This window comes from Labeo rohita, chromosome 3 (assembly GCF_022985175.1).
Source record: "Labeo rohita strain BAU-BD-2019 chromosome 3, IGBB_LRoh.1.0, whole genome shotgun sequence".
Taxonomy (NCBI): Eukaryota; Metazoa; Chordata; class Actinopteri; order Cypriniformes; family Cyprinidae; genus Labeo; species Labeo rohita.
In genome coordinates this window covers 22,484,393-22,504,171 of record NC_066871.1, presented here as the reverse complement: position 1 = coordinate 22,504,171, position 19,779 = coordinate 22,484,393, and the positions used below count along the sequence as shown (strand labels likewise).

General features: G+C 34.2%; 1 protein-coding gene across 2 annotated transcripts; it reads right to left on the bottom strand.

Annotated features, from left to right (window-relative positions):
- Positions 1–1,630: 1,630 nt before the first annotated feature.
- Positions 1,631–18,581, bottom strand: mettl22 (methyltransferase 22, Kin17 lysine). Of its 2 annotated transcripts, none has more exons than XM_051102699.1 (11): positions 18,365–18,563; positions 17,609–17,751; positions 12,350–12,610; positions 12,229–12,269; positions 12,003–12,147; positions 8,350–8,421; positions 5,200–5,253; positions 4,829–4,909; positions 4,542–4,644; positions 2,703–2,871; positions 1,631–2,485 (listed from the first exon to the last, which is right to left on the bottom strand). In XM_051102699.1, exons 2-11 carry the CDS (start codon positions 17,712–17,714, stop codon positions 2,453–2,455), a joined length of 1,065 nt encoding a protein of 354 aa, XP_050958656.1. In that variant the 5' UTR covers positions 17,715–17,751; positions 18,365–18,563; the 3' UTR covers positions 1,631–2,452. The 2 variants fall into 2 exon arrangements, with proteins under 2 accessions (XP_050958656.1, XP_050958659.1); XM_051102702.1 differs by having other exon boundaries at positions 1,632–2,485; positions 18,508–18,581.
- Between the last annotated feature and the right edge of the window lie 1,198 nt (positions 18,582–19,779).

The following is a 19,779-nucleotide window of genomic DNA, read 5'->3' as shown; positions in this document are numbered from 1 at the left end:
CACCAAAAAGATTCGTTCGCTGTTTAATTCGCTACATTTTTATGTCAGTAGGTGGCGTTATGAGTGAGTTATTGAATCATTCGTTTAATCGATTCCTTACAAAACAGACCAAAACGATTTAAATGTGCATGTCTGCAATGTACTTTGAGTCTGGCGTTTCAGAAGCGAACAAATTATTGCCAAGTAGTTTTTAACTGCGCTGTTGTCAATTACGGAGCGCTGCGTTTGTTGTCTACCGTCTTCCGGTTGCATTTCCACAGGTATCTCACGGATTTATCGTTTTAAAATCTTCCTGGTCTACTGACATTAGTTTTAAACATTACAATGCTCACAATAATTTTCAGCAATACAATTCATAAATTCACTTCACCAGCTAAATTACTCTTAGACAGTGATGCCATAATAGAAATATACAGAGATACCGCACAAACACAAGTTCCAAGACAATATGTGACCCTGGATCACAAAACCAGTCATAAGGATCAATTTTTCAAAACTGAGATTTATACATCTTCTGAAAGCTGAATAAATAAGCTTTCCAGTGATGTATGGTTTGTTAGGATAGGACAATATTTGTTCGAGATACAACTATTTTAAAACCTGGAATCTGAGGGTGCAAACAAATCAAAAAAATGAGAAAATTGCCTTTAAAGTTGTTCAAATAAAGTTCTTAACAATGTATATTACTAATCAAAAATTAAGTTGTCATATATTTACAGTAGGAATTTTACAAAATATCTTCATGGAACATGATTTTTGCCATAAAAGAAAAATCAATAATTTTGACCCATAAAATGTATTTTTGGCTATTGCTACAAATAAACCCCAGCGACTTAAGACTGGTTTTGTGGTCCAGGGTCACATATTGTAAAGATGGTGATGCGCTTGTTTCTCTGGAGAATATAAGATCATACAAAAAACACAATAGTAAAAAATACAATAAGCTACAGTGTTTTTTGTTTTGCTTTGTTTTAAAACACACAAAAGCCTACATATTTTTCCACACATAATTATTCAGCACACCTTATGATTTTTTTTTTACATTTCACATTTAAAAACCAGCTGCATAAAATAGCATAGGCAAATTTTTTTTTTTTTTAAAGTTGAAAATGGAATGCCTTAATTACTTGAAGCATTGATTAACCCCTCATAAGTGTATGCTTGCATTTATATATTTCAGTTTTTATTATTTGTAATTAATTATTTTGTATTGTCTGTTTGCCTGCTTGTTATTTGAAAGCGTTTAATAAAAGTTTAAAAGCGACTGCACGATCATGTTCATTCCTTCATTTCGTTTACATGCGATTCAATCAGACTCGTTAAATGAATTGGGCGTGTTCGTTTAGTATGTACAACCAGTTAAATGCTTCTTAACGGCTCTTGCTTGAATGTTATTGGTTGGTGTTACAGTCAGTCTCAGAGGTGGTAAACAGTCAGTGAGTGAAGTATGAGTGAATGGAAGTAAATGATTCATTCACATAATGGATTGGTTAAAAAAACACAAATTCCATTAAAGAAACAACACCAGTGTTTTGTCAGCACACATACTTCCCATACTGTAAATGCTACAGTCAGAGTTGGACACAACAATATTACAAAGACTGTTGTATTTATATACATTTACATTTACGTGACATTTGTGCATTTAGCTTTAAAGGCAACATTAAAGCTAGCAACACGTTCAACTAGCTTTTTAAAGTTTATTTTACAATTCAATTACATTTTTATTGTATTCAGGCTCTCTACTTTCCCACTCTACATGATTTGAAGCACCACAAACCAAGATTAAATGCCAGCTTCAGTTATGAACTGAAAATTTAATAGCTCCATTAACAATTAGTCAACAAGAAATACTAGTCAGACCTGACACAGACTTTGTATTTATCTACTTTATGACTGACAGCATGTTCCTGTCTCAACGCTTGCACGCTCTAGTGTTCAGAGAAGGAAACACACCAATAACAATGGATCACTTCACTTCTGTGTTGCTGTATATTTTCATATTTATATGATGTCAAGCATAATTCATTTAATGCAAATACACAGATCTACATTTTAGGTCATAAAAGGAAGAAATTTATTTCAGTGTCTTAAAATGTATTTTTGCTGAAACAGTTTTGGCATAGGTAATAATATACTACCACAATGGCAATACAATCTGTCTTTGTTTCCAAAATAAATGCTCTCCTAATGATCCTTTGAAAATCTTGTCACAAACTCTAACACTAAAAACTCAAGCAGGTCACAGTAAAACATCAGCACCAATATTCACATCTAAAAGGCTTTTCCTTTTTTCTTAAAGTTTTTAATAAATAACTTTTAAGCAAATTATCAAACTAAAGACTTTGCATTTCATGATTAAGTAAAACAGGATTTACAAAAACAGATTAATTCTGCAAACATTATAAATCCTGGTGTTAAAATGTAACTTAAAAACCTTTGGTATTACATATTAAAGCCTTTCTGCCGTCACCTTCCAAAGTTCCTGCAGAGGAGAAAATATACAAAATGAATTTTCTTTAACACTGTTCATCAGAACACAATATCTACTGCAAGCATGAACAGCTCCCCCTACAGGCAATTACAAGAGGGGATCACAATAAGCAAACTACATAATTGACTACTATTGTGTATGATACATATTTAAAAACAAACAATTCAATTATTTACTAAGTAAATAAATACAGACAAGTGCTTCTCACCAGCTGTTCCACTCTTTCATACTGAAAGAACTGAGGAAAGGAGCTCTTCACTGGCTCTACCGTGAAATTCATCTTTCCATCTGTCATCTGCTGTAACTGATCTAGGCAGTGACGGAAGTGATCATAAGCTTCACAGGACACGTCCATGTGTCTCAGTGTGAAGTTTAATCTGCGGAAATACAAAACCATCACACTGGAAAACAAAGTTCAAGGTTTTTCTTGGATAGCATGGGTCTGTTAGCCCCAAAAGCATCATTCTTAATCTATGGACAAATTGAGAATAAACACGTATAATAGCTAATTTTTCATTATATTAAAACAGATGTGTTTCCTAATGTATGCCAACTGTTTTATTTATTTTAGTATTTATTTACTAATTATTTCATTTGAATATATTTGAATGGAATTTAGCAATGTATTTAAAATTCAAGGAAATCAATATTTAATTATATTGCATCAGTGTTTTTCCCATTGTATACTAATTATTTTATATACTCATTTTGTTTTTATTTTATTTAAATATTTTTTTTTTTAAATCAAACAAGTTATATAATAGCTTATTTTTCATTACAGTGGCTGCTTATCATTTTATTATGTTTTTATTTAAATTTAATTTCTTTAAAATTTGTTCACGCAAAATATATAATAGCTGATATTTGATTATATTACAGTAAATGTTTTTCCTAATATATACAAATGTTTTAAATTAATTTTATTATGTACTAATTAAAATGTAATAAAAAAGCTAATATTTCATTATTTTGTTTTTTATCTAAAATAATTATTTTATGTATGTACTAATGTTGTTTTTATTTTATATATATATATATTTTTTTAATCAAACAAAATACGTAATAGCTAATTTTTCATTACAATGGATTTTTCCTAATGCATCTTTATCATTTCATTTTATTACATATGTACTAATTATTTTATTTAAATTTAATTTCTTCACATGTTTTCAAGCTAAATATATAATAGCTGATATTTGATTATATTACAGTAAATGTTTTTCCTTATATACAAACTTTTTAAATCTATTTTATTATGTACTATTTAAAATTTAATAAAAAAATCAAACAAAATATATAGCAGCTAATATTCCATTATTCTTTTTTTTATCTAAAGTATACTAATTATTATATATGTACTAATTATCTTATTAAAATGTAATTACTTTATTATTTTTTCAAGCAAAATATAAAATAGCTGATATTTGATTATATTACAGCAGATGTTTTTCCTAATACATACAAACTTATTTATTTTATTATGTACTAATTAAAATGTAATTTAAAAAAACAATCAAACAAAATATATAGCAGCTAATATTTTAGTTGTTTTGTCTAATGTACATTATTTTATTTTATTACATATGTACTGATTATTTTATTAAAAATTAATTTCCTAAATATTTTTTTCAAGAAAAATATATAATAGCTGATATTTGATTATATTACTGTTAAAAAAAATCTAACAATATACAGCAGCAAACATTTAATTGTAGTGGTTGTTCTAAACACCGCACCAACTTTTGTTTCGGATTTTGGACATTTGGCGCTGCTCCTTTTTTGTGACTTCGTTTTTTCTAACACATGCTAATTATTTTATTTTACTATACATGTATTAATTATTTTACTTATATTTAGTTCATTAAGTATTTTTTCAAGCAAAATATATAGTAGCTAATATTTGATTGCATTGGATGTTTTTCCTAATATATACACATTTATGTACCAATATTTAAAATTTTAATTTAAATTATTACTTCATTTAAATTTAATGTATTGCTGTTGACAGTTACACTGATGAATGTGATTGTTGATGGGCCATTCTAACCTCTTTTCTATGGAGATGTAGGTTATGCTGGGGTGCCGCATGTTGTTTGCAAGTCTGTATAATGTTCTGAACAAAGCATCCGTAAGATTGTCATCATAACACACTGAAGGGGAAGTACAAAAACATCCTTAACAAATAACAAATTAATATAATTCAGGCTTTCATCATGCTCACTGAGAGTGCCTTCATCAATTCATTCATTATGTTAATAGTCTCTCCAGTCTGTGGCAGTTTTTAAGGCAATGAATTCATTGTATAATTATGGAAAGCACTCTCTGCAAATTTACCATCTGCCGCGATCACAAATGTGGTATTATCATGTAAGTCCGCTACTTCTGCGTCAGTCCAGCAGAACTCCAAGTCAGCGTCTGGGGAGAGTTGAAATATGAGGGGAAATGAGATGACAGCCACACGTTGACTTTCATAAGTCCTATTTCACAAGTCAGCACCACTAGTATTATGAGTGTGAGGAAGCCCTGTGTATTATACTGTGTCAGCTGCCCCCAAATAGACTCTACTTCCCACTTACAAATGGATTCAACAGGAGGTGAGGAGACTGTGCAGCTCTAATAGGTATAACTGGCCATGTTACCATCTCAGGTCTGGCTCTAAATCACACCAATTAGCATCTCGCACCTGAATCTCCTTGAATTCTTACCTGTGCAGAAATCATCTGCCATCCAGTCCAGCTGCCGCACCCTTATTTCGCTCCCTGTTGGATGTATAGAAGGAAAATCAAGATGAAGGAAAGAAAAATAACATCAAATGTCCTATTTGTATGAAATCCATTACCAAAAAGGATTTAAAGTATTACGGAGCCTCCTACCACGAGTGATGGTTTGAATAAAATGGCAGACTGATTGGATTACATCAGTGAGCTCATGTTTTACCTGACAGACTAGACATATGATGATGTTGACATTTAGACTTGTTTATATTTTAAGACAGAGAACATTATGTGAATAAATGAGCTTACAGAGGCTGTTCAGCATGAAATCAATTTATATGATGAACTTTGGAGTGTATGTTTCACATGTGCACAACAGGTTTAAACACACACAAAAAAAAACACAAAATGAAAAAACATAACATTCACAGTTAGCAGGATTATTATTTGTTTTTTTTACCTCTATTGACACTATTCATGAATATTAAAAACTGACATATGTTAAGACACTAATAAAGTCGAAATATTTCAAGAATAAAGTTTAAATTCTGCGAGAATAAAGTCAAAATATTTTGAGAATAAAGTCGAAATATTGCAAGAATGAAGTCAAAATATTTTGAGAATAACGTTGAAATATTGCGAAAATAAAGTCTATATACTACGAGAATAAAGTCAAAATATATTGAGAATAAAGTTGAAATATTTTGAGAATAAAGTCAAAATATTTTGAGAATGAAGTTGAAATATTACAAGAATAAAGTTGAATCATTTCAAGAATGAAGTCGAAATGTTTTGAGAAATTAAACTGTAGAAATTAAAGTGATAGTAATTTGAGAGTATAGGCCAGGGGTGCCCAACCCTGTTCCTGGAGATCGACCTTCCTGCAGAGTTTAGTTCCAACCCTGATCAAACACACCTGTCTGTAATTATCAAGTGCTTCTTCAGATCCTAATTAGCTGGTTCAGGTGTGTTTGATCAGGGTTGGAGCTGATCTCTGCAGGAAGGTCGATCTCCAGGAACAAGGTTGCGCACCCCTGGTATAGGCTATATTATAACTTTAAAATATTATAACTTCAATATCGTAATTGCTACATATTAATTCTCGTAATTTTGACTTTATTCTCAAAATATATTGACTTTATTCTTGAAACATTTAGACTTTATTCTCGTAATTTTGACTTTATTTTTGAAATATTTTGACTTTATTCTTGCAGTATTTCGACTTTATTCTTGAAATATTACTACTTTAATTTGGCATTATTAGATTTTTTTATTTTTAACGTGGCACTAAAACGCTGTCATACACTATACTGCCAAAATTATTCACTCATCCATCCAAATAATCGGAATCAGGTGTTCCAATCACTTCCATGGCCACAGGTGTATCAAATCAAGCACCTAGGCATGCAGACTGTTTTTACAAACATTTGTGAAAGAATGGGTCGCTCTCAGGAGCTCCGTGAATTCCAGCGTGGAACTGTGATAGGATGCCACCTGTGCAACAAGTCCAGTCATGAAATTTCCTCGCTCCTAAATATTCCACAGTCAACTGTCAGCTGTGTTATAAGAACGTGGAGGTGTTTGGGAACAACAGCAACTCAGCCACAAAGTGGTAGGCCACGTAAACCGACGGAGCAGGGTCAGCGGATGCTGAGGCGCTTAGTGCGAAGAGGTCGCCAACTTTCTGCAGAGTCAATCGCTACAGACCTCCAAACTTCATGTGGCCTTCAGATTAGCTCAAGATCATTAGTGCGATCATTAGATCATTAGTCATTAGCTCATTAGTGCGCAGAGAGCTTCATGGAATGGGTTTCCATGGCCGAGCAGCTGCATCCAAGCCATACATCACCAAGTGCAATGCAAAGCGTCAGATGCAGTGGTGTAAAGCACGCCGCCACTCGACTCTAGAGCAGTGGAGACGCATTCACCATCTGGCAATCTGATGAATGAGTCTGGGTTTGGCGGTTGCCAGGAGAACGGTACTTGTTTGACTGCATTGTGCCAGGTGTAAAGTTTGGTGGAGGGGGGATTATGGTGTGGGGTTGTTTTTCAGGAGCTGGGCTTGGCCCCTTAGTTCCAGTGAAAGGAACTCTGAATGCTTCAGCATACCAAGACATTTTGGACAATTCCATGCTCCCAACTTTGTGGGAACAGTTTGGAGCTGGCCCCTTCCTCTTCCAACATGACTGTGCACCAGTGCACAAAGCAAGGTCCATAAAGACATGGATGACAGAGTCTGGTGTGGATGAAGTTGACTGGCCTGCACAGAGTCCTGACCTCAACCCGATAGAACACCTTTGGGATGAATTAGAGCCAGGCTTTCTCGTCCAATATCAGTGTGTGACCTCACAAATGCGCTTTTGGAAGAATGGTCAAAAATTCCCATAAACACACTCCTAAACCTTTTGGACAGCCTTCCCAGAAGAGCTGAAGCTGTTACAGCTGCAAAGGGTGGACCGACGTCATATTGAACCCTATGGATTAGGAATGGGATGTCACTTAAGTTCATATGCGAGTCAAGGCAGGTGAGCGAATACTTTTGGCAATATAGTGTATATTTAAGTGAAAATGTAATTTATTAAATCTGAAACACAAAACCTTTCTGGGCCTTTTCAGTTGTGTTATTGTCTATGTAGGGTCAGAAAGGCTTCAGATTTCATCAAAAATATCTTCATTTTTATGATTCGAAGATAAACGAAGGTCTAACAGGTTTGGAACGACATGAGGGTGAGTAATTAATGACAGATTTTTCTTTTTTTTTTGGTGAACAACCCCTTAGAAAATCTAGTTCAACTTATCACCAGATATTACGGAGAACATCCAGACAAACACTTTGGTTGTAGCCCTGATCAAGTATAAATCATGTATGAACTAAGGAGAAAGACTTTCACAGAAACCATAATTTTCACAAGCTTATTTCATACTCCTGCTATGTTAAATTCAAATTGTATTTCACTAAAGAACTGCCTTTTTTAAACACAATTACCGTGGCATAAAACAAGGGGAGCACATGCACAGGCACTCTAGATGCTAGAGGAAGTAATCCTTCTTTATGACACATTATCAACATGAAAAGGAGCCTAAAAGCTGCCATTAATGAGCGAATGCTGCTGAACATCCTGATATGGTGTTAATGTTTACCTTGGGGTTCAAAGTGCTGCTTGTTCAAACACACATTTCTCTGACACATGCTCAGAAGGTCATCACCAACATCTGCAAAACACAAAGATGTTTTCATTTAGTGAGGAACAAAAACCTTCACCCATCCAAAACAAGCTTTTTATCATCTGAAGCCAATCACAAAGCTGAAATGTTTCATAATGTACTGTGACTAACTCAAACACCAGACTCATGAAAAGGAAGAGGTGAAACTATTATACTGAATGAGACTGAAAACAAATTAGTGTCTTATTATGTGAGTTACATAACGCTGACATGTTAATGTGTTCAAGGATTATTGGTGTAAAATTAAACAGAGACTAAATCAGGTTTGAAAAAGTTTGGTAAAGTGTTGACATGGGCAACCTAACCCACCATTAAAAAAAGAGAGTCCCAAACTTCAATAAGACCCTAGTTTACAAAGACATGCTTTTGGGAATATTTTGTGAAACTAAAGTAAGAGTAATTTAATAGTAAACGAATTACGTACATCAATTATGTTTCTATTTATTCATCCCAATAGGGATGCACAATATACAGGTTACTATATCAGGTATGAGCCATTTTATCAGCCAGTATTATTAGATACTTAATTGTGCATACTCATTTTCCCTATTTTTATGCAGATTGCTTTTTAAAGGGTTACTTAAAGTAGGGCTGTCAAGCGATTAATCGCAATTAAATAAAAAACATATTACATAAAAAACATATTTTTCTTTATATATACATAATAATTACACACAGTACACACACATTTATTAGGCAAACTCAAACTTTTATCTTGCATGCAATTATTCGCAATTAATCGTTTGACAGCCCTATTTAAAAGTTCCAGCACAACTCTCACAGGAGGGAGTGTGTTAATGAATACTGTGACACCATCTGCACAAAGCAATCAAACCACTAGCCTCTCCAGTCTACTCAACGCTCAAGTTACAAATCAATGTTTCTCTCTCTCAAGCACTCCAGAAACAGCTTTTGTCCATACCCTGCTAACATACACTGACACATACACCAACATCAATTCATGAATTAACACAATAATGCAGCGCACAACAAAAGTCTCTTGCGAATAACATCCGGGTGTAATATCTACAAGCCTGTCTATTTTTTTTTTGTGGAAGATAACGCCGTCTTTTATTGCCTTTCTGAGCTCTTTTCACTCTCTTTAAAATGACGGATCTATCTATTTCCACTGGTCTAAGAACATCAATCCAGTCACACTGAAAGACAGAGCTCTAATAAAAGGCACTCTTTCCAAAGGAACCTGGATGTATTACAGAAACTTACAGAAAAAAATCAATGGTTGAAATGGCAGCAATCATCAAGATGAAAAAACACACACATAGTAATCACTGCATCCACATCACTTCCAAAAGGCTACTGAAACATCCACAATTTTCACGGGTATCCAAACACAATTTTCATGGGTATGCAAGCGAAAATATTTTACAAAATATCAGGGAAAGAATTGCATGTTGCTGAAGGAGGCTGTGATAACATTTGCATTCACCCTGCCATGTAGCTGTATAAGAAGCCCAACTCCTGCTGCAGAAAACAAACCAAACCATGACACCTCCTCCTCCACCTTTCACTAACTTCTTTACACACTCAGGGTTCAGTCTTTCCCCAGTTTGATGTAGAACAAAATGTTTCCCATCAGACCCAAATTAATTAAACTTGCTCTCCTCACTAAAGTGAACTTTAGACCAGTTCTCCTCTCTCCACACAACATGGTCCTGGTGAAGCTTAGTCTTTTGATTGTCTCTGCTGATCAGAGGTTTGGTCACTGCATAATGCGGTTTCAATCCGACTTTTGAACATGGTGAGACAGATCCTTACCCTGTTCAACACTGAACTGGCAAGCAATTCCAGCTGCAGTTCAAAATATCGGTTATCGGTCTACTTGAGCTGTAATAATATGTAATAAAAGGTACTGGCCCTGAATAACACATATCGAACAACCCCTAATTGAGAATCTCCGCATTATCCTGTCTTCTTGTGCACTTGTCTTATGTGGACGACTGGCCTTTTTGGGGGATTTCAATGAATTAGTATCATTATAATTCTGCGATATTGAAGAAATCACAGATTTGGAGTGACCAACATCTCTTTCAATGACTTAAAGGCCTTCAACCTCCTGTCGCAAGGTTTCAGTCACCTTAGAGCGGCCTGCCATCTTGCAATCTCATTGAAAATTGGAGGAATGCTCCCAGTTAAATAGGGTTTCTCATATAATTAAGAAAACTAGCAGCAATAACTCCAGTAACTTGTAGGTATCTGTAAGTGTTCTCTAAGTTTGATCAGAGTTCTTTTTCAAATCTCTTATTTAAGTTTTTTTATACTGTGCTTCATAATAGAATTAATGTATGAAATATGCTTAAAAATTACTATAACTTCAAATAGGACTACAAAATTATAGTTTGTTCTGTAATTTTGATCTCCACTCTATATATCCACAGTTGAAGTCAAAAAGTTTACATACATCTTGCAGAATCTGCAAAATGTTATAAGAGGGATCATACAAAATTCATGTTGTTTATTTAGTACTGACCTGAAGAAGATATTTCAAATAAAAGATGTTTACATATAGTCCACACAAAAAAAAATAATAATAATTGTTGAATTTTTAAAAACAACCCTGTTTAAAAACGTACACACACTTGATTCTTAATACTGTGTTGTTACCTAAATGATCCACAGCTGTGTTTTTTTTTGTTTAGTGATAGGTGTTCATGAGTCCCTTGTTTGTCCTGAACAGTTAAACTGCCTGCTGTTCTTCAGGAAAAACCTGCAGATCCCAGGTCTTTAGTTTTCCAGCATTTTTGTGTATTTGAACCCTTTCCAACAATGACTATGATTTTGAGATCCTTCTTTTCACACTGACGACAACTGAGGGGAGCATTGATGCTCCAGAAGGAAACACGATGCATGAAGAGCTGGGAGGTGAAAACTTTTGAACAGAATGAAGATGTGTACTTTTTTCTTATTTTACCTAAATTTTTTTTTTTCATTTAGTACTGCCCTTAAGAAGCTACAGAAGCCCCCCAGACCCCACCAGACTAAGTGTGAAAAGATGGATCTCAAAATCATACAGAAACAAAAACAAAAATGCTGAAAACTGTTCAGGACAAAGAAGGGACTCATGAACAACTATCACTAAAACACACAGCTGTGGATGATTCAGGCAACAACACAGTATTAAGAATCAAGTGTATGGAAACTTTTGAATGGGGTCATTTTTATGAATTCAACTATTATTTTCTCTTGTGGACTATATGTAAACATCTTTTATGTAAAATATCTTATTCAGGTCAGTACTAAATAAACAACAACAACATGCATTTTATATGATCCTTTTTATTTTGGTAAAATAATTAACATTTTGCAGATTCTGCAAGGTGTATGTAAACTTTTGACTTTATCTATCTATCTATCTATCTATCTATCTATCACAGATTTTATACATATATAGCATATATAGCAGCAAGGGGGTCATCACCATGGACAATCTCTGATGTAGTGATCTATTTTTGTTTGTTTTAAAACGTTTCAATGGCTTTTTTTGTACTTTAAACTACTCATAACAACAATAACAACTCAATCTAGTAATAATAACTCAATCACATCACCACCTGTGCAGTACACCGTTTTGGCCACCATTGCCATGACAATGCTGGTCATTCCTGTTCCAGCTCCAAGCTCAAGGACAGTGGCGTCTTTGAACATGCTTGCTTGTGCCAGGATGAAATCAGCCAACAGAAAAGCACCACGCCAGATCTGCAAAGACAAACAACAACTTTGTCAAACAATGTCGCATAGTATGTGTACTGCATAATAACGCTTAGTTACTGTGCTCACCTGTTTCCCTACATCCTCCAGTGGTGTCGCCATAGTATGCTCTGTTGAAAACACATTTATAGTCATACCATGTGACAGGACAAATCCATTATTTCACTTACATCTCTAATGTAGCCCTCACCAATCTTAATGATGTCAGGGGCTCCATCTTCCTCCTCAGAATCTTCCTCCTCGTCGGTTAGCGTTGCTGCAGATTGACTTAGGATAATGGGACATACTGCATTCCTGTTACAGGTGGTGTATCTGGGCCTCCTCACTACGTCCAGGTCGCCGTCTTCATCCCGAGGAACGTTTGATGCATCAGTGCTCTCACGGACAGGCGACTTACCGCTTGAGTCCTTTCCATCACCATCCCGCAGAATCCTGAACTTCGAAGTGAAGACTGGACATACAGATGCAAATCCATTTTCAGATAATATACAAAGGTGTGAGCTCACTTATATAACTGGCTTAGAATGGTCCCACCAGCCTCAGCTGCAGGAGACACAACGATGTTGAGTCAGCTATGATGAAGTAATGAACTCTGGCTGTGACAAACAGAATGAGAGCGGCTCTTTAGCACTGAGCAGATATGTGATTTCTGCCTTCTCTGTATTAGTAATGACCAAGCATGAGTCTGCCTTTGACAGGAACACTGATTAAGTTTCTAAGAAAAGAGTCTTTACATCATTTAGATTGATTTTTTTGCAGTAATAAAGACAAAAGCTATTGATTAAACATTTTTTCTGTATGCTTTACCTAAGAGACTAAAGTAAATTTTTCACAGCTGAAACAACTCGTCATGCTTTTTAAACATGTTCTTATAATGTTTGGCCTTAGAAAGAAATATTTTACAAGGTTTTATATTGTATAAACACTACCATTCAAATGTTTTGGGTCAGTAAGATTTTTAAATGCTTTTAAAATACATTTATTACTTGATCAAAAAGTAAAATGAGTAATACTGTCAAATATTAGTACAATTGAAAAATAATATTTATATATTTTAATACACATTTAAATGTAATTTATTCCTGTAATTGCAAAGCAGTCATTACTCCAATCTTTAGTGTCACATGATCCTTCATAAATCACTCTATTTGGTGCTTGAGGATCACTCTTATTACCGTTTATGTTGAAAACAGCTGTGTTGCTTAATATTTTTGTGATATTTCCTTTTTTTAACTAATCTTTGAGAATTATTTAAGACTTGTGTGGCTTAGTATAACACAAATTCTGACTCTTACTGAAATATGTAGTAGAAAAAACATAAAACAAATTTACATTTTTAAAAAAATCATTTTATTCATCCACAGGCATCTTCCCATTCTTTTGTCCTCTTCATATTGCCATGAAAGCAGTAAAGATTTACAGGGGTTGGACAGTGAAACTGAAACACCTGGGTTTAGACCACAATTAGTATGGTGTTTGGCCTCCTTTTGCAGCCAATACAGCATTATTTCATCTTGGGAATGACAAATACAAGTCCTGCACAGTAGCCAGAAGGATTTTGAGCCATTCCTTTCGCAGAACAGTGGCCAGGTCACTATGTGATGTTGGTGTATGAAAACATTTCCTGACTCGCTCCTCCAAAACACCCCAAAGTGGCTCAATAATATTCAGATCTGGTGACTGTGCAGGCCATGGGAGATGTTTAACTTTACTTTCATGTTCATCAAATCACTCTTGTCACCAGTCTTGCTGTGTGTATTGGTGCATTATCATCCTAATACACGGCACCACCTTCAGGGTACAATGTTTGAGCTATTGGGTGCACACAGTCAACCTTCACACTCTGCTCTTATTGGTGGAATGTGCGATCAGTAAAGACTGGCCACCAGGCTGCATAAATATAGCCATGAAACCTCCAACACTATATTGGCCAGTGTTTCAGTTTCATTGTCCAACCCCTGTACATCACTTCTCTTGTTGCCCTTCGACTGAAAATTACAACCAAAAATCACAAAACGTGTCATCATATCAGTGTTTTATTTTCCAAGTTGTGTTGCGGTAAAAACAGCAACAGGTAGCAGCAGCATCCCACCGAGGGCAACCATTTGATGTCATCGAAATAATGGCACCACATAGTCCAAAATATGTATAAAACAATGTGGATTTTTTTTTAAATAAAGCAAATCGTTCATGGGATTCCTACTACATATTTCAATAAAAGACATAATTTATGTTATATTAAGCCATACAAGTCTACTTACCCGGAGTTCCCTTTAATAAATGTATTAATTTATTTTTAAAAGATTTCACTACAGATTTTTGAAAGGAAGCAAGCGTATATTATTATTGCACTGTATTATTTGCATTTAGCATGGTTTTCCCTGCTGATCACAGCCAGAACGGACTTGCAACTCATTTTTGGGTTTGCAACCTTGCAGTTGTACAACACTAAATCAAAGAATACTGCATTTTAAATATACTCTAACGGTACAAATAAGTCAAAAGTTTAAAATTGTGATTTCCGACTGAAGGAGTCTTCACAGCATGCGTCTTATTATTCAAGAGCAGAGGCGTAAGGCTCGGTTTTACAGTGTCAGCTCCAGTCTAGCGTTGTAAAGGTCACATCATCGAAGGCGTTCAAAGTCTGGCTCTTTTTGTTTTTCTAAGAATAGTGATAGGTCGTGTACGGTATAATTTCAGCTTCATTTGAGCCTAGCTGCTCTGGTGAGGATAATGAATCACAGGCTATGCAGCTGCACTCATGGTCACATCAGGGGTTTAAGGGCCAGAATAGGCCACCCAGCATTGCTTTCCTTGTATTTAGACCAGGACCTCACAGTGATAAATGTTGTGAGCCTGGGCATTATCGACCCGAAACACAGCAGAAAAAAAAACCCTTGGCAATAACATTGGTAGAAATTGCTGTGTTTATTGTTCAATATGCCACATAAAAAATCATGTACTCTTTCTCTCTCTATATATAGCAGATTATAAATAAATTTGAAATTACTACCTGCTGGTCATTTAAATTTATAGGCTATTAGCCTTCTAAAGGTCAAACCTGTGTATACAGGGAATGGTTGACAGCAATTTTAAACAAGGTACACATGGAAACCAAATATCCAGGTATCAAGGCTGTTAACACAAAAGGTTACAGCTGCTAATGACAAACTCTCAAATGTGTAATCCGGTTTAGCGTTGAGCCCTGCACCTACAAGTGCAATACATGCAATAAATGTTGAAAATGTGCCAAAATATTCTAATTTATGTGATGCAAAGCTTAATTTTCAACATCATTACTCCAGTCTTCAGTGTCACATGATCCTTCAAATACAGTGCCCTCCACTAATATTGGCACCCTTGGTAAATATGAGCAAAGGTGGCTGTAAGAATAAATCTGCATTGTTTATCCTTTTAATCTTTCATTTAAAAAATTCACAATATTCTAACCTATCATTTAAGTAAAACCATGGAAAGCAGGGGGAAAATCTCTTTATGAAATAAATGTTTTTCTGTAATTCATGTTGATCACAATTATTGGCACCCAATTATTGTAACGTCCTTTATTAAAGATAACAGCTCTGTGTTTTCTTCTTTAATGCCTGAAGAGTTTGGAGAACACCTGACAAGAGATCAGAGACCATTCCCTCATACAGAAACTCTTCAGATCCTTTAGTTTCCCAGCTCCATGCTGGTGCTTCTTCTCTTCAGTTCACCTCACGCATTTTCTATAGGGTTCAGGTCAGGCAGCTGGGACGGCCATGGCAGAAGCTTCATTTTATGCTCAGTGACACATTTTTGTGTTGATTTTCATGTTTGATTTGGATCACTGTCCTGATGGAAGATTCATCCACAGCTCATTATAGAACTTCTAACAGATGCAGTCAGGTTTACATTTTTTATCTGTTGGTATTTGCTAGAATCCATGATGCCATGTATCTGAACAAGATGTCCAGGACCTCTGGCAGGAAAATAAGCCCACAACATTAAAGATCCAGCAGTATATTTAACCGTGGACATGGGGCACTTTTTGTACCAAACCTATCTTGAGTGTTTGCTGCCAGAAAGCTCTTTTTTTTTTAGTTTCATCTGACCACAGAAGCCAGTCCTGTTTGAAATTCAAGTTGTGTCTGACAACTGAATATGCTGGAGTTTGTTTTTGGATGAGCAAGGAGGATTTTTCTTAAAACCCTCCTGAACAACATGTGGTGACGTAGGGGCTGTTTGAATTTTTTTAGTCATTTGGCCCCAAGACTCAACTAATCTCTGCAATTCTCCTACTGTGATCCTTGGAGAGTCTTTGGACACTTAAACTCTCCTCCTCACCATGCATTAGGACAATATAGACACACGTCCTTTTCCAGGCAGATTTGTAACATCTTTAGTTTAATTTGAATTCTTAATTATTGTCCTAATGATGGAAATTATGATTTTCAATCCTTTAGCTCTTTTCTTACAGCCATTTTCTATTTTGTGAAACTCAACAATCTTGTTCTGCACATCAGAACTATATTATTTGGTTTTATTCCTTGTGATGTATGATTAAGGAAATTTGGCCTTTGTGCTCCTCATATTTATAATCCTGTGAAACAGGAAGTTATTGCTGGACAATATCATACTCCTAGTCATTCTAGTGTGCTAAATAAATGCAAATATGAATGGGAATATACTTCAGAGATATTTTACTCATTATAATTTCTAAGGGTGCCAATAATTGTGCCCAGCATGCATATGAGAAAAACATTTATTTCATAAGTTTCCCCCCCACTTTTAATTGTTTTACTTTAATGAAAGGTTAGCATTTTGTGAATTTTTTGAATGTAAGATCATAAAGATAAACAAAGCAGATTTATTTTCATAGCCGTCTTTGCTCATATTTAACAAGGGTGCCAATATTAGTGGAGGGCACTGTATTATTATATGTTGGTTTGGTGCTCAAGAAACATTTCTTATTATTATCAATATGGTGGAAATCATAATACTTTTTTTTTTCTTCATTTATTTGAAATTGAACTTTTTAGTAACAATGTAAAATGTAATGCATCCTTGCTTAATAAAAGTATACATTATTATTATTTAATCCTGCGCCACTTTTTTGGGTTTGTGAGCCTGTTAACACCGCTACATTGTATACTGTATACTGCAGTATACAACACAGTATACTGCATTCAAACACTCTACTGCTTTATATAATAGGAAAAAACAGATATGGTGTCACATGATCTTCTTATATGCTGATTTAGTCTTTGTAAATAATAAACTGGATCTTTACAACGGGACCATATAGTCTCAGGATTGGCATCCCTCAGGTTTTAATTTTTTTACGTGTATAAATATATTCATATTTGGTCCGTGGCACGTAAAAAATGTAAAAGCCCTACAGTAAGCCGTTAGTATTCGTTCCGAACACAAGCAATAATATGCACAGGTGTCTGCCAGCTCTCCTTACCTGGCTGTCCGACGCCATTAAGTCTCTTCATGAGATGGGAAGCATTTGGTAACAGCAGATGCACATCAGATAGAACAGTGTCACTTCTAAATGTGACCTGGTCCATGACCAAGCCTGCATGGCACTCTATCAAGGACGCAGCTCTGAGGAATAGAGCAATTACATTCATCTACCTCATCATCTTTCTTAAATGCAATATGATGTCTACACGCACTTAGAGAATATGATAAATTTGGCATTCTACAGGAAACTATTGTAAGACAAAACTTGTCTATAAGCAAGAGGCAAGTCGTCTGATGAAAGATAAAGACAACCTGAGAATTTGGACATTGACTTGGACACCTGGCTTTTGTTTGGACTCGACTAAAAGCTACTGTAAGCTTGTCTAAGCAGAAATATATTAAAGTGGGCGTGACCACACGCTTTGGCTCTTACTAGTAATCTATTGCATTCAAAAGCTACTTTCTTTCAGGTCGTTCCCTGTAAACTTTCTGGTAGCTAAACAGAGAGTACTTCATTTCACGTAAGAAAGAATTGATTGTGTATCGTACAATTAGGTAAAGCAAACATCTAACTGATTACTATTACTGGTTATTTTAAGTTTGATCAGTGCTGTGACTCCTAGTAAGCGGAGGACTGCCTGGTTTATGCCCTTAAACGAAGTAACTCACTGGGAGTCACAACTTTTAGTAAGTTTAGTACTGTTTAAGTAAGCAGCTCACTAGTTCTGACACACGTTAGTCTACAGTATCATACCTCAAAGTCTTCTAGTCAGCTCTGGGGCAAAGAGCTGTCAATATTTACCGAGTAGTTCACGAGGAGGAAAGTGCATATTTTTGTAGTGTAGCCAGGTGTATTAAATCATACTAAAATATGAGCGTAACGATACGACGAGATACCTCAAATAAAGGTTACATCGCAGCTTACGAGAGGTCAGACTTGCACGAGTGTAACATTAAAAGTGGACCGTGTGTGTAAAACCGCTCTGAAAACAGTTCCAAAGTAGAACGCGTGTGACACTGACCTGCTATGAATGCAGTCACTGCGTTAATACAATGTCAATTTCCGTTTTATTAGTAATAAAAATAGAAATATTTGTATTATTTGTATTATAAGAATTATGGTCATTATAATACTATTATTATTATTATTATTAAAAAAAATACAATAATTGGTATGATTGCAGTTATGATTCCATGTCGATTTTGTTTTTATTAATATTATTTATTATTTATAAACAAAACAATTTATATTATTATCAAATGTTTTTGCAAGTTTACAATAATAATAATAATAATAATAATTAGAAATTATTATAATAGAAATTAATGATAAATAACCTCTGTAAGAAAAAAATCTTCAAGCTACATTACTTCTAACCTAATTTCTTAACATGATTTCAAATGCTAAAATTAATGTTTATTATTATTAGCCTATTATTAATGAGTGCAATTATGACTCCATAGTCCATATGTCAATTTCGTTTTTATTAATATTATTTATTTTTGCCATGTTTATAAACAAAACCTGTTTATATCATTATAACATGTTTTTGCAAGTGTATTATTTATAATAATAATAATAATAATAATAATATATTGATATCATAATTATTATGGATGTAATTATACCCATTTTACTGCTATAATAATAATAATAATAGCAATATTATTATTATTATAAATAATTGAGAAATAATTGCTGTAAGAAAAAATAAATGCTGAAATTAATGTTTATTATCATTATAATTAATGATACAATAATGACTTGCTATGTCAGTTTTGTTTTATATTAATATTATTTATTATTTGCCACATTTATAAACAGCACAATTTATATTATATTTATATTATTATCAAATGTATAATAATAATAATTATGATTATTATTACTACTACTAGAAATTAATAATAAATAATTGCTGCCAGAACCTCTGTAAGAAGAAAATCGTCAAGCTACATTACCTCTAACCTAATTTGTTAACATGATTTCAAATTCTACAATTAATGTTTATTATTATTATTGTTATTATTATTACTACTATTATTATTAATAATGATACAGTACTTGGAATGAGTGCAATTATGACTTCATAGTCCATATGTCAACTTCGTTTTTATTCATATTATTTATTATTTGCCACGTTTATAAACAAAATATGTTTATATCAT